Source organism: Anolis sagrei, chromosome 4, assembly GCF_037176765.1.
Source record: "Anolis sagrei isolate rAnoSag1 chromosome 4, rAnoSag1.mat, whole genome shotgun sequence".
NCBI classification, from domain to species: Eukaryota; Metazoa; Chordata; class Lepidosauria; order Squamata; family Dactyloidae; genus Anolis; species Anolis sagrei.
In genome coordinates, this window is record NC_090024.1 from 232404044 (window position 1) to 232418422 (window position 14379).

A 14379-nucleotide genomic window follows, 5' to 3' on the forward strand; every position below is an offset into this window, starting at 1 on the left:
CAGGGGATGCCTGGATATTTGATGTTTTACCATCCTTGTGGGAGGCTTCTCTCATGTCCCTTCATGGGAAGCTGGAGCTGACAGAGGGAGCTTAACACATTCTCCCTGAATTCAAACCGCTGACCTGTTGGTCAGTAGTCTGCCGGCACAAGGATTTAACCCATTGTGCCACCGTGGGCTAATCCACAGCTAATAAAAGGATAAGACTTATGTTGCGCAATCCAAAAACAGCATCTTAGCCAGGGTCCTATATTTTCGATCATATGCTTTCATATGCACAACATCATATGGGCAATTACAATATATAATAAAAACTTTGTTTATATTCCGCTCTATCTCCCCAAAGGGACTCAGGGCAGATTCCAAACATAAAAGGCAAACATTCAATGCCTGAATACAACAAAAATACATCAATGCTAACAAAATTTATACATGCTAGTAGTAGTTCGATGATGATGATGTATTTTATATCATTATAGTATTGGTTGTGATGTTAGTCAAGCAACCACAGCTGACCACTTTAACTAACAAGACCCAGTGCTATGTAATCATGGGAGTTATGGTTTTCCAAGAGTTTCTCTACCAATCCTCATCCTCATTCTCCTCCTCATCATCATCTAACGACTACTAGCATGATTCCATAGCATTAAAGTGCTGTAAAACTGTTAATTTTACAGTGCAGATCTAGCCCAAGTAACATAGAAGGGATGGATAGTGTCTCTGATGGGAAAAGAGTGGCAATTGTGTTCTAGGTTTCAGTTTGAACTTTAGAGGCACAAAATAGCTTCACTGCATGGTAACTCCTTTAAAGTCTGGATAAAGATCAGAATGGATTCACTGCCCCAATGACCTGGGAACCATCAGCCACTATGAAAAATGAGATAGGGAAGGAAGAGGCAAGTTATGACAGTATTTCACATTTTGGTGATCTAGAATTTTGGGAAATTGCCCCAGGACTCTTTGCAGAATCCCCTTGGCCAGTATAGTGATTGTGAAAGGTATATAGGGATCATTGCTCATTGTTAGACCTCATATTATCAGCCTCCGGTAAGCAGGCAAGAAGAGACTTGACCTAATCCACAGATAATAAAAGGGCTGATTCTACCCCTAGATAGAATGAAGCAACTGCCCCATAGCACCACCTCCTCCAATGTCTCCTGTCAATCTCAAACTTTTGAGCCAGCTCCAGGGCAACAGTAGGCCTTGGTTGTCGTTGGCCTGGGCTATCTGTCTAGTCAAATCATCTTCTCCCACCACATCATGGATATCTCTTATCTATCAGCTTACCTATCCGAATGTATCGCCCTCTATGAACCATCTCGGAGGTTAAGATCTTCTGGGGAGGCCCTGCTCTCGGTTCCACCTCCTTCACAGGTCTGTTTGGCAGGGATAAGAAACAGGACCTTCTCAGTGGTGGCCCCTCAATGATGGATCTCCTTCCCCAGTGAGATCAGATCAGCCCCTTCTCTCCTGACCTTCAGGGGGAAAAAAACTTGAGACATGGCTTTGGGACCAAGCTATTGACAAGTAATTGGAGCAGTGCAAGAAGTGACTATGAATCAATGTGGTTGACAGATCTAATTGGTGGGGACGAGAGACAGGGCCATCTCAGTGGTGTCCCCTCAGCTGTGGAACTACCTTTCTAGTGAAATCAGATCAGCCCCCTCCCTCTTGAGCTTCAGAAAAAACTAAAAACATGGATGTGTGACCATCCATGTTTTTCAGATAGTAATCTCTCAGTGCCATAAGTGAATGCGAAATGGTGCAATGACAACTAGAATGGCCTTGGACTGTGATATTGGACTACATTATTTTAATCATTGGTTTTAATGTTTGAGATGTTTTTCGCAGTTGGTTTTAATGTATATGTTTATTTTGTTGGAGGTATGCTTGAGCGGCATCAAATTGTGCCTTATATGTGAGCTGCTCTGAATGCCCTTCTGGGTGAGAAGGGCACGGTATAAAAATGGCAAATAAATAAACAAACAAATCTCTGTTGAAATAGACACCAATGAAAGGAGCCTAACTAGCCCAGAGCATTCCAACCAGAAGGCATCACATGGTATGCATGGGGTGATCTGCTTAAGTGATGCGCAATTGTGTTTCCACCTGAGACATGCAGTGGTAAAAGCAGTGCAGAGCAGATGGCAAGGTTGAGCTGGAGAACAGAATTACATGTGCCATATGCAGGCTTCTGTCTCTAGGTATGAGGAGTGATATTCATTACTAAAGGAGGGATTAGGATCTTGTATTTTGTCTTTCAGGCAGAAAAAATGGTTTGGGCCAGCCTTGATTTTTTTCTTCTCATCTTTTGGGCTTGATCCAAAATTAATCATTTCTTCATGGCCCCATGCCGAAACAAATCCATCTTAAATAAGTAGTGATTAACATAAGTCTTATGGAGCCCCCAGTGGTGCAGCAGGTTAAACCAGAGCTGCTGAACTTGCTGACCAAAAGGTCAGCGGTTCAAATCTAGGGAGCAGAATGGGCTCCCGTTGTTAGCCCCAGCTTCTGCCAATCTAGCAGTTCGAAAACATACAAATGTGAGTAGAGCAAAGGGTTCAGATCAAGAATAGGGCTCCACAGTCACCTACGGACCCACAAGAATACTGACCCTGACTATCCTACTCGTCCAACGAGGGATCGCCTAAGTAAATACCACTCCAACGGGAAGGTAATGGCACTCCATGCAGTCATGCCAGTCACATGACCTTGGAGGTGTCTACGGAAAACGCCGGCTCTTCAGCTTAGAGATGGAGATGAGCACCAACTCCCAGAGTCGGACATGACTAGACTTAAAGTCAGGGGGAAACCTTTACTTTTACTTAAGTCCAGTGTGTTGACTTCAATGAAATTGGTGTTTGAGGACAGCCAGTTTTGGATCCAATGCTTTGCTTCTAAGAAAAGCCAGTTTAGCTAAGTAGCATGAATATCACCTCACAATATGCATGGACTTGGAGAGCATAGATTTAAGCATTAGATGTACCCTAGCTCAACTCACAGTAAGACCGAGCTATCTTGTAGCTGTATTTTTCGTGTTAAGACTGTTACATCCACATTTCCTGACAGCTCTATTATCATGCCTCTCAAGAAAAAGTAAAGCACTGTAGAACAACGCAAGATAACATGCCCTTTCTAACCTTATAATGGATCGAAAAAGGTCACTTCCAGCATTTCTGGAAAGAGTTGTGAGGCTGGATCTTTAATTTCTTGGGACACAATAGTTTAACGAAAGCTCTCCTGAAGCTGTAGTGACAGAGTGGGTAAAGGATGGGGTTGATGGCTGAGTTGACCCACAGGAGCCAAAAAGAGGTCTCATACCAATACTCAGGGATGCAGTGGCCATGACAGGCAGCTCGGATAATCATGAGAAGGGTGTATGGTGCCCAACAGAGACCAAAAATGCCCACAATCACAGCCAGCGATTTGGCTACTTTTTTGTCCCTTTTGAGCCTAAAACGCTGTGACATGTTCTGTGAAGCCACCGTCATCCGTTTCTCTAATGAGTGAGTGGACACCATGTCTTTACAATTCTTTTTGCTTGAAGGTTTCACTTTGTCAATGGGAAACCTCGAGCTCTCTGTATTGGAGTCCAGTGAAGATTTCACAAATGTACTCCCTCTACTGATTTCTTCTTGGTTGTTCCACTTTGGAACATCCAGAGTTTGCGTTGTGTCTTTCGGTTCCCATTTGCAACATTTCATGGAAATTTGGGCGTCTTGGCTCATTTCAATCTCTTCCATGAAGTTCTGGTTTTGGGTCTCATTGAGTACATCCAAGCGGACTTTGGTGCGTTTCTGGATGTTCAGGTAAATGCTCAAGTTGAAAAATGTCACGCTGATGAAAGGGGTGAAAAACTCAATGGTGGAAGCTGTGATAAGAAAATACCAGTTGTAGAAAAATTCGGCATAACATTCCCCATCAGGTATGATGCTTCCACCAGATATGTATTCCCAGCTAATAATTGCAGGTCCATACAGCAGGAAGGCCAAGACCCAAACCATCACCATCTTGAACACTGCTTGACTGGTATCTCCTTGCTGTGCTCTGTATGAGACCTGAAAGAGGAGGACAAGGGGAAACCATTAGTGAATACCAAAACCATGTACTGGGAGAACACAAGAAATATAGAATCTAGAAACATTGGTGGCCCAATGAAGGACAAATTTTTCTTTCATCTTCTTTCCCTCATCTCTTTTCTTTCTTGGCTCAACCTTGCAACTTTTGCATCATTGCAGCAGTGTTTTTTGGGCTGATATAACCTGATATGGTCTGCACTCCCCACATCCCTATAGGCATGCCACTTGATAGCATAAGTCAGATGTATGGCAGGGCATCTCAGTTTTATTATTGTTACATAAGTTGGAATGAAGTTCTGACCACAGCTAAAGGTAAAGGTTCCCCTCGACATTCAGTCTAGTCATGTTCAGCTCTGGGGGGTGGTGCTCATACCCATGCCTAAGCCAAAGAGCCAGGGTTGTCCGTAGACACCTCCAAGATCATGTGGCCAGCATGACTGCATGGAGTGCTGTTACCTTCCTGCAGAAGGGATGCCTATTGATCTACTCACATTTGCATGTTTTTGAACTGTTAGGTTGGTAGAAGCTGGGGCTAACAGTGGGAGTTCACCCCGCTCCCTGGATTTGAACCGCCAACCTTTCAGTCAGCAAGTTCAGATCCTCAGCAGTTTAACCCACTGTTAAGTTGGTAGATGCTGGAGCTAACAGTGAGAGCTCACCCCACTCCTCGAATTCGAACAGCCAACCTTTCGGTCAGCAAGTTCAGCAGCTCACCAGTTTAACCCACTGTGCCACCAAGGGGCCAATGTTCTGACCATACAATGAAGAAAAATCCCCCAACTCACCTTGTAAGCAGCATATATCTATTTCTGTGTTTTCAGAAAGCAGAGACTTTAGGTATTTTGCTGTTGCTAGATGCGTTGTGAGTATGCTATCTGCAGAGAGCTCACAAAGACTCCCTAAGGTTCCTGTACATGTCTATGGCAGCATAACTAGTACAGTAAAATGCATCCCTATTCTTACCTATTTCTCTCTCCCCCACCACAAACCCCAACAACATAGAAATTGTTGGGTTGCTGTGAGTTTTTTGGGCTGTACAGCCATGTCCCAGTAGCACTCTCTTCTGACCTTCCACCTGCATCTGTAGCTGGCATCTTCAGAGGTTCTGTTGACAATGAAGCAAGTGGAGTGTATATAGATGAGTCCCCTTGGGAAAATAGGGCAGATTACAAATAAAGATGATGATTAGAATGATGATGATGATTATATCTGTGGAATATCTGGAGTGGGATAAAGAACTTCTCCTAGCTTCATGGCTACTCAATGCTATTCAAGCATGCTAATTGCAACATTCCCACTTGCTTTAAAGCAGGCATGGGAAAAATTGGGCTATCTGGGTGTTTTGGACTCCAGCTCCCACAATTCCTAACAGCTGGTAGCTGAAGTCCAAATCACCCGGACAGCCGAAGTTTGCCCATGCCTGCCTTAAACAGACAAGGGCTCTCCCTCCCACCTTGGGCATTCCACAGATATATATATACACTCCACTTGCTTCACTGCCAACAGAACCTCTGAAGATGTCAGTCATAGATGCAGGTGAAACATCAGGAGAGAATGCTACTGAACATGGCCATACATCCCGAAAAACTCATAGCAGTCCAGTGATTCCAGCCATGAAATAGTTGCATTACATAGTGGGTTTTAGGAGGGTTTTAGGAGGTGGGATACATAGCTATATGAGGTATGTATCTCCTGATACAGGATCACATGTAATTATCTTCGATCATACGTGAGACTGGGTTGTCTGGGGACAGCATGAGTGAGGACAAGCAGAAATGGAGAAATCCTAGAATTTTTTTCAGCATGGAATCTGCTTCAAAAGGATTTACATTCCGTACGCCAAAGCAATTACTGATGTGACACATTTTGATAAAAGCACTCTTAATTATATCATTGATATAAAAAGGCTTTTAGCTTCCCTGAACCAGCTTGTACTCTTTATTAATATTTGGCTTTTCGTTGCACTGTTAATCAGTCAATTAGTTTTTGTAGGATTCTTGTGGGAAAGTGTATGTATGTGCAGCTGTGGAGTCTGATAAATTATAATAAGGGCTTTTTCTCTTAACATAGAGTCCTGTGTCAAAATGCAGAGGTGTTATGGAACCCTCCTGTTGAATTGCAAAAATGTGCATCAAGGCACCAGCAAGATTGCTGGATTGCACACTGGGCTCAACTGATGTGCATTGGCATGCCTTTTTCAGTCTCCTGATGTGCATCAGTTAGTTTGTCGATTCCCTTACATAATAATGCCATAGCAGCTCCTCGCTGAATACAGATGCTGTGAAACGGCTCAGTTCTGCTTCCTGAAAATGTTAACTTCACTTATGTAGATATAAATCCCATAAATTCCAACTGAGTTCCCTGCACACGATATTCAAAGTATTATAAACTTTCCAACATTTCAACGGATGGCAAACAGGGTCATGTTTGAAATTTCAGTTTTCTTACAAGGATTGCTATTGAAGCCCCTCTTCCTGTTGGAAATAGCAACCTTCTGCCAGTCTCCTACTCTAGTTATTTGTTATGCATATAATTGTGATTGTTTACTATATTATATGTATATATTGCTATGTAGTTTTCTCCTTAAAGGCCCCCAGTGGCACAGTGGGTTAAAGCACTGAGCTGCTGAGCTTGTTGACTGAAAGGTCGCAAGTTCGATTCCGGGGAGCGGCGTGAGCTTCTGCTGTCAGCCCTAGCTTCTGCCAACCTAGCAGTTCGAAAACATGCAAATGTGAGTAGACCAATAGGTACCACTCCAGCGGGAAGGTAACGGCGCTCCATGCAGTCATACCGGCCACATGACCTTGGAGGTGTTTACGGACAACGCTGGCTCTTCGGCTTAGAAATGGAGATGAGCACCACACCCCAGAGTCAGACATGACTGGACTTAATGTCAGGGGACTACCTTTACCTTTACCTTTACCTTTTTTCTCCTTAACTCTATGTTGTTTGAGGTTGTGGAAGGGACTGCAGACTGTGACCAGATCTGGGACTATTCAGACTGAGACTCCATTTTGAAAACCATAAGGAGAATTGACCCTTGAATGCCTGACTTACCACATGCAAACTTAGGAGCAGGTATGTCTTTATAAAACACACACACACCTTATATTTGTTCCTTAACACCCATCAGCTCTGTGATTAATTACTGTAATTACTATATTCCCAGAAGTACAGCAGTGCAGCCTCCAGATATTGTTGTACTGGAATTCCTATCATTCCTGTCCATTAGCAATACTGATTTAAATTGCGGAGAGTTTTTTCCATGAAGGAGACAACTGTATAGCTACTTACTCTGAAGAATGGAAATGTCCTCCCATGATCTTAGATGTCATAGTAGCTTATTTATTATTTATTTATTTACAATAAGTTCTTGTGGGTTTTTTCGGGCCATGTTCTAGAGGCATTTCTCCTGACGTTTCGCCTGCATCTATGGCAAGCATCCTCAGAGGTAGTGAGGTCTGTTGGAATTAGGACTATGGGTTTATATATCTGTGGAATGGCTGGAGTGGGGCAAAGAGCTCTTCTCTGCTGGAGCTAGGTGTGAATGTTTCAGCTGACCACCTTCATTAGCATTTGAAGGCCTGGCTGAGCCAGGGAAAATCTTTTGTTGAGAGGTGTTAAGATGTGCTTGGTTGTTTCCTCTTTGCTGTTTTGCTGTTGTAATTCTTGAGTTTTTTAATACTGGTAGCCAGATTTTGTTCATTTTCATGGTCTCTTCCTTTCTGTTGAAATTGTCCACATGCTTGTGGATTTCAATGGCTTCTCTGTGTAGTCTGACATGGTAGTTGTTGGAGTGGTCCAGCATTTCTGTGTTCTCAAATAATATGCTGTGTCCAGGCTGGTTCATCAGGTGCTCTGCTATGGCTGACTTCTCTGGTTAAAGTAGTCTGCAGTGCCTTTCATGTTCCTTGACTCGTGTTTGGGCGCTGCGTTTGGGGGTCCCTATATTTATTTACAGTATGCATATTCCGACCTTCTCACCCCACAGGGGACTCAGAGTGGATTACAATGTACATATACATGGTAAACATTCAAGCCATAGACACACAACATATATAGACAGGCACACAGATGCTATTTAACATTCCAACTTTTGATGAGGGTATTCTGGCCACCAGGGAGTTGTTGCTTCACCGTCTATTTGTGACACTGATGAAGTACTTCCTCATTCTTTGTATGCTTGATGGAGATTTTTATGGCATTGTAAATTAGTTAAATTAGTCTCCCCGCATGTGCGGTACCTAAATTTCCTACTTCACAGATGCAACTAGTTGGTGGCTCTCATTTAAGTGGGGTGGTGAAATAGTAGTAGTAGTAGTAGTAGTAGTAGTAGTAGTAATAATAATAATAATCTAAATTTAAAGAAGCTATCCAAGGTACTATTGGGAGGTGGAGACCAAAAGCTGGTGCCATCCAGGATTCCTTCAATGTAGTGTAAATATCAAATCACACAGGGATGCACTGTATGAGCACTAGGCAACCCTGATGCAGCATAACAACATTGCACAACATGGGTCAATCACTGGGTGTAGAATACATGATGCACAACCGCAATGCACCATGTGCAATCACAACTTATATAGGCAAGACACAGAGCAATATGTTGTCTGTGCAATTCCAATTCCAATAGTACCTTGGATAGCTTGGATAGCGTGACCGCATTTCTGTATACAAAGCCACATGATCTCTTTGTTCATCTGGAGAGGCTCTGCTCATGATCCCACCTGCATCGCAAGCGCAGTTGGTGGGGACGAGGGACAGGGCCTTTTCAGTGGTGGCCCCGCGACTCTGGAATTCCCTCCCCAAGGACATCAGGCAAGCCACAACATTGGCAGTCTTTAGAAGGAGCTTGAAAACGTGAATGTTCCAGTGTGCCTTCCCCGAATAAGGAACCCTAAGCAATATGTCCCAAATGCACTTTATGAGAGACTTAGAATTGTCTGCACGCCTACCTATCCTAAAATAGCCATCCTATTTCCCTTGGACATGCCCAGCATTTTTAATTTTAACCCTTGCACTTGGCCCTGCCACAGGTTTTTAAATGCGTTGTGTCATTACTGTATTGTTTTGGGTTTTTTTTCGCTTTGTTATGAGTTATTTATTGTTGTATTGATGTTGTTATGTTTTTATGATGTATTTGGGCTCGGCCTTTTGTAAGCCGCACCGAGTCCTGCGGGAGATGGTAGCGGGGTATAAATAAAGGTTTATTATTATTATTATTATTATTATTATTATTATTATTGCTATAGGTAGACAAGATCTGTTGCAAAATGGTGACTTTTAGGTTCCACATGTGTTGTATGACTAAGCACCTGTATGCCGGCCATTGTATAATTGAATGCAAATGCAGAACTGAGTGTTTAGCCAAATGTACAAGCAAAATTATAATCAATCACACAATAAAAAGTAGACTTATACCAATTTCAGTTGGGGCAGACAGATAGGAGGCATTACCTAATAATGTACAGCAACATGTTAAACAGCCATGCACCTGTAATAATACTGGAAATGTAATTTAATTTCTAGAGCCTTAACTAAATATAAATATTATACATTGGACAAAACTTCCCAACTTCATCTGCAGAAGAAAACACAGATGCATGAGAATTTTGACCCCAAATTCCTAGGCATGGTTTAGAAAAGAATGGAGTACAGACAGAAAATTAATCCATATAGATCTTCGAAGAAAGCGGTTAAAAATAGAGAAGTGAGCTGCCCCATCAGGAAATACAATGAAAAGGAAAGGAGTAATGGAAGGGAAATTGAAGAGAACCCCAGAAAATATAGATTTATTCAGAGCTGTCTTTCAGCCATAAATCAAGACCAGGAAAAAGCTAGTTCGGTGTGAAAGCAACAGCAATATATAAAAAAAAAGAGAGAGAAAAGGAGTAAAAATAATCTCTGTCCAGTAATAACAACAATTAATCAGAAGTGTGGGAAGAGCGAGAGAGGAAAACTCAGGGAAACAATCACCAAACCATAAGCCATTGGAAAATTACTGCAAGTGAAAGTAATTTAATCTAAATCAAAGTTCTCTTCTCCCCATGTTCTGGGAACGCAAACAGCAGAGCAGGTAGGGAGAAGGAGTATGACTTTGTGTGCTCATTAACACAAGGAATCGAGAAGGAGAATGAGGCTAACATGAAATCTAGTGAGGCACTCCGGTTCCTCTCTGTTCCCCAGTGGGTTAGTGAATGGACCGAAGTTAGTGAATGGACTCTGGACTTTAAATGAGCTGTCCAAGGTGCTGAAACTGTGCTCAGAACCAGAGAGTAAAAAAGAAAAGAAAAGACCAATCCAGTCCAACACCCTGCCATGCAAGAAAACATCATCAAAGCTATCATGGCAGATGACCATCCAGCCTCTGTTCCAAAACCTCAAGAGAAGGAGACTCCAACACACCCTGAGGCAGTGAGTTCTGCTGTTGAATGCAACAACTATCAGGAAGTTCTTCCTAAGGTTTACATGAAACCTCTTTACCTGGAATGCACAGATACAAGATGGGGGGGGGGGGGCACTTGGATACAAAGAGATCTTGATGTCTGAGTAGACCCAGAGGCGGCCCTAGATAATTTTCAATGGTAAGCAAACAGTATTTTGGTGCCCCCCCACAACCAATCATTGATATATATTTTCTGTTCGTCATGGGAGTTCTGTGTGCCATATTTGGTTCAATTCCATCATTGGTGGAGTTCAGAATGCTCTTTGATTTTAGGTGAACTATACATCCCAGTAACTATACATCCCAGTAACTACAACTCACATACGTCAAGGTCTATTTTCCCCCAAGAATGCCTCAAGAGCGCCCCTGGGCAAAATCAACTATACTGCCACCCCTGAGTAGACCACAAGTCAAACATGAGGCAACAATGTGATGCAGCAGCTAAAAAAGTCAATGGGATTTTGAGCTGCATCAAAAGGCCTATAATGTCTACATCAATGGATGTAATGGTGCCTCTCTATTTTGCTTTGGTCAGACCTCACCTAAAATACTGTGTCCAATTCTGGGCACCACAATTCAAGAGGGACATTGACAAGCTTGAAGGTGTCCAGAGGAAAGCGACTAAAAAGGAAAGCCAAAGGAGGAAGGAAAGACAAAAGGAAAGCCAAAAGGGAAGGAAGGATGAAAGGGTAGAAGGGAAGGAGGAAGGAAAAACAAAGGAAGGAAGGAAGGAAGGAAGGGAAGAGAGAAGGAAGAAAGGACAAAAAGGTGGACGGGAAGGAGGGAGGGAGAAAGAGGGAGGGAAGAGAGGAAAGGATGAAAGAGAGAAGGAAGGAAAGACAAAGGGGAAGGAAGGAAGGAGAAAGAAGGAGGTAAGAAGAAAGGAAAAAGAAAAGGAAAGACAAAAGGGAAGGAAGGATGAAAGGGTGGAAGGGAAGGAGGAAGGAAAAAGAGAAGGAAGGGAAGAAGGGAAGAGAGAAGGAAGAAAGGACAAAAGGTGGAAAAAAGGAGGGGTGGAGGGAGAAAGGGAAGGAAGGGAGGGAGGAAAGAGAGTAGGAAGGAAAGGCAAAAGGGAAGGAAGGAAGGTAGGAAGGAAGAAAAAAAGGAAGGAAGGAAGGAAGGAAGGAAGGAAGGAAGGAAGGGAGAAAAGAAGGAAGGAGAAAGACTGAGAGAGGGAAAGAGGGAGAGAGGGAAAATGGAAGGAAAGAGGGAAGGAAGGACGAAAGGGTGGAAGGGAGGGAAGGAGGACGGAAAGAGAGAAGGAAGGAAGGAAGGAAGGAAGGAAGGAAGGAAGGAAGGAAGGAAGGAAGGAAGGAAGGAAAGGTTGGTGTGAGAGAGGAGAACACAAGAAAAGAGCCCGGGAGCCCCATCCAGCCCTAGGTCCTCTAGTTAATTCTGTAATTACTTTATGGTGGAAGGTGATTGTACAGTCACGTTGGAGGACCTAGAGATTCCCAGAAAGGCTTTATCTCTGCTTAAAAAAATTAATATTTTTATTCGTAGTGTTTTGCTTTTACAGGAGTGCTGTGCCCAGTGAATGTGGAAGGTTGGCTGTAGTCCAAGGCATTGATTCCTGGAATGGACAACCACATGCTTCCAGGATGTGAAGGTAGCCTCCCTTCTTCCACTGTTGTTTCCCAGTGGCTCCTATGTAGAGACATGTTGCTTTTCATCTTTGCAGTCACACTCAAACATGCAACACAAACCCAACTGTAGCCTACAGCCAAACTCACCAGGAAAAGCAAGACCAGTCTAAAGTATGTTGTTGCCTGAGGCAGAACAGAGCTTTAGAAAGATAACTTTTTGAACCACTGGACATACTTTTTACATGATTTTAGAGGTTATGCTGCCCCAGAAAGTGACTTCTGAGAAAAACAATGCAAATGAAACCAACTCCCCCACAAAGCCTTCCATTCATAGGGTTGCCATACATCTAAATTGAAGGCAGTTAACAACTACAGTAAAACAGTTAGTGGCCATCAAGGAATAACAGCATGAGCGGAAAAGGAGGAAAGGCACAAACTCTGTGCAGGAGAAGTACTATCTTTAGCATTACACACCCACACCATCATCTTGTGATAATGGAAGGGCTCAGAAAGAAAGCAGATTGTTTTGAGAAATTTATTCACATTTACTGAGTATATTAACACTTCTAAAAGTTAACCTTCCAGAGGCACATGGATGCTTGTGGTGAGATCCAATTAACAAACAATAGAGAGCAGCACTTTCCTTGGTTCATTCCTCAAATGAAGAAGACACACAGTCATGAATACATTCAATTAACTGAAGTTGCCTTGATTTGTTCATAGAAATAGAAGCAATTTAGAGAAGTAAGAAAGCTGTCAGAGGTATATTAATGCTGTCGTGTTATTCCTTGAGTAATCGCATACTTTGGTGAAGCATTGTTTTTATTTCCAAACATCATGAGATCTTGGTTTGTTGCTAGACCAAGCATGGGCAAACTTGGGCCCTCCAAGTGTTTTGGACTTCAATTCCCACAATTCCTAACAGCCTCAGGCCCCTTCCTTTCCCCCCTCAGCTTAAGGTTTGCTATCAAGAAGATATTTGTATATGGAGGAAAATATCCCATGTGCTTCATACATGTGCATATGCCTTCAAATCACCTGTTCACTTATGGGGATCTCATGCATCCCCCAGTGACACAATGGGTTAAGTCCTTGTACTGGCAGGACTGCAGACTGAAAGGTTGGTGGTTCAAATCTGGGAACCAGGGTCAGCTCCCATTTGTCCGCTCCAGCTTCCCATGTGGGGACATGAGAGAAGCCTGCCACAGGATGGTAAAATATCCAGGTGTTCCCTGGGCAACGTCCTTGCAGATGGCCAATTCTCTCACACCAGAAGCGACTTGCAGTTTCTCAAGTCACTCTTGACACAAAAAAAATGCATTTCATTGGGTTTTCGTAGGCAAGGAATACTGAAAGGTGTGTGTGGTGGTGGTGGGGGTTGATATTGCTTTCCCATCAAATATGTATAAACTATAGCACCTAGCATTCCTTAGTAGTTCCTCATCCAAGTACTAACCAAGCCTGAACCTTCTTAGCTTCAAAGATCAAATGGAATCTCGCTCCTTCAGGAGATTTAGGTTCCTATATGAGAAGCTTTTTAACACAAATACAACTCTGGAGGAGGGATTTGCCTCAAAAACACAGTAGGAGAAATAAGGCTTAAATTATCATCTCCATTACTTACCTCTTACTTGTGCAATTAGAACAAACAGGAGTTTCAGATTTGAAGACATACCTGAGCTGAAACCCTATATGGCAGAGGGTAAGGCTTCACCCCTACAGTTCAGATGGACTAATGCTCTCCCTGCCCATATAACGTTGGGGTAAAATAAGAATTAAAGATACAACTTTATGCTGATCTATTTTAGTGAATTTAAACAATTCTATTTTGACAATCGCTCACGTCCTATCCATGGTCTGTATAGTTTTGTTGAGCACTGACATTTATGCAGTGCTAGAAATGCTGTAACCACAATAATAAGAGTCCAGGATCAATAACTAAATGTTTCATGTACATAAAGTGCTAGACCTTTAGAATATCCTCCTAAACAACAACTCTCTCTGGCTACATTGTGTGCTGATCATCTAGACAAGTGGTTCTCAACTTGTGGGTCCCCAGGTGTTTTGGCCTACAACTCCCAGAAATCCCAGCCAGTTTACCAGCTGTTAGGATTTCTGGGAGTTAAAGGCTAAAACATCTGGGGACTCACAGGTTGAGAACCACTGGTCTAGACCTTAGATAGGAATTTCCACATATGCATTAAATACAGCGCACACATGCTTTACTCTTTTCCTTGAAGTCTCATGAAAGCTTAAAATAACTTTATGT

General features: G+C 42.7%; 1 protein-coding gene across 1 annotated transcript in view; it reads right to left on the reverse strand.

Moving 5' to 3' along the window:
• Positions 1 to 292: 292 nt before the first annotated feature.
• The window catches only part of HRH3 (histamine receptor H3), a 43061-nt gene continuing 28974 nt past the window's right edge, over positions 293 to 14379 (reverse strand). Inside the window, exon 3 of the mRNA XM_060771990.2 lies at positions 293 to 4058. Coding sequence (XP_060627973.2) covers positions 3162 to 4058 — 897 coding nt within the window. The 3' untranslated portion in view covers positions 293 to 3161. The remainder of the gene's footprint in view (positions 4059 to 14379) is intronic.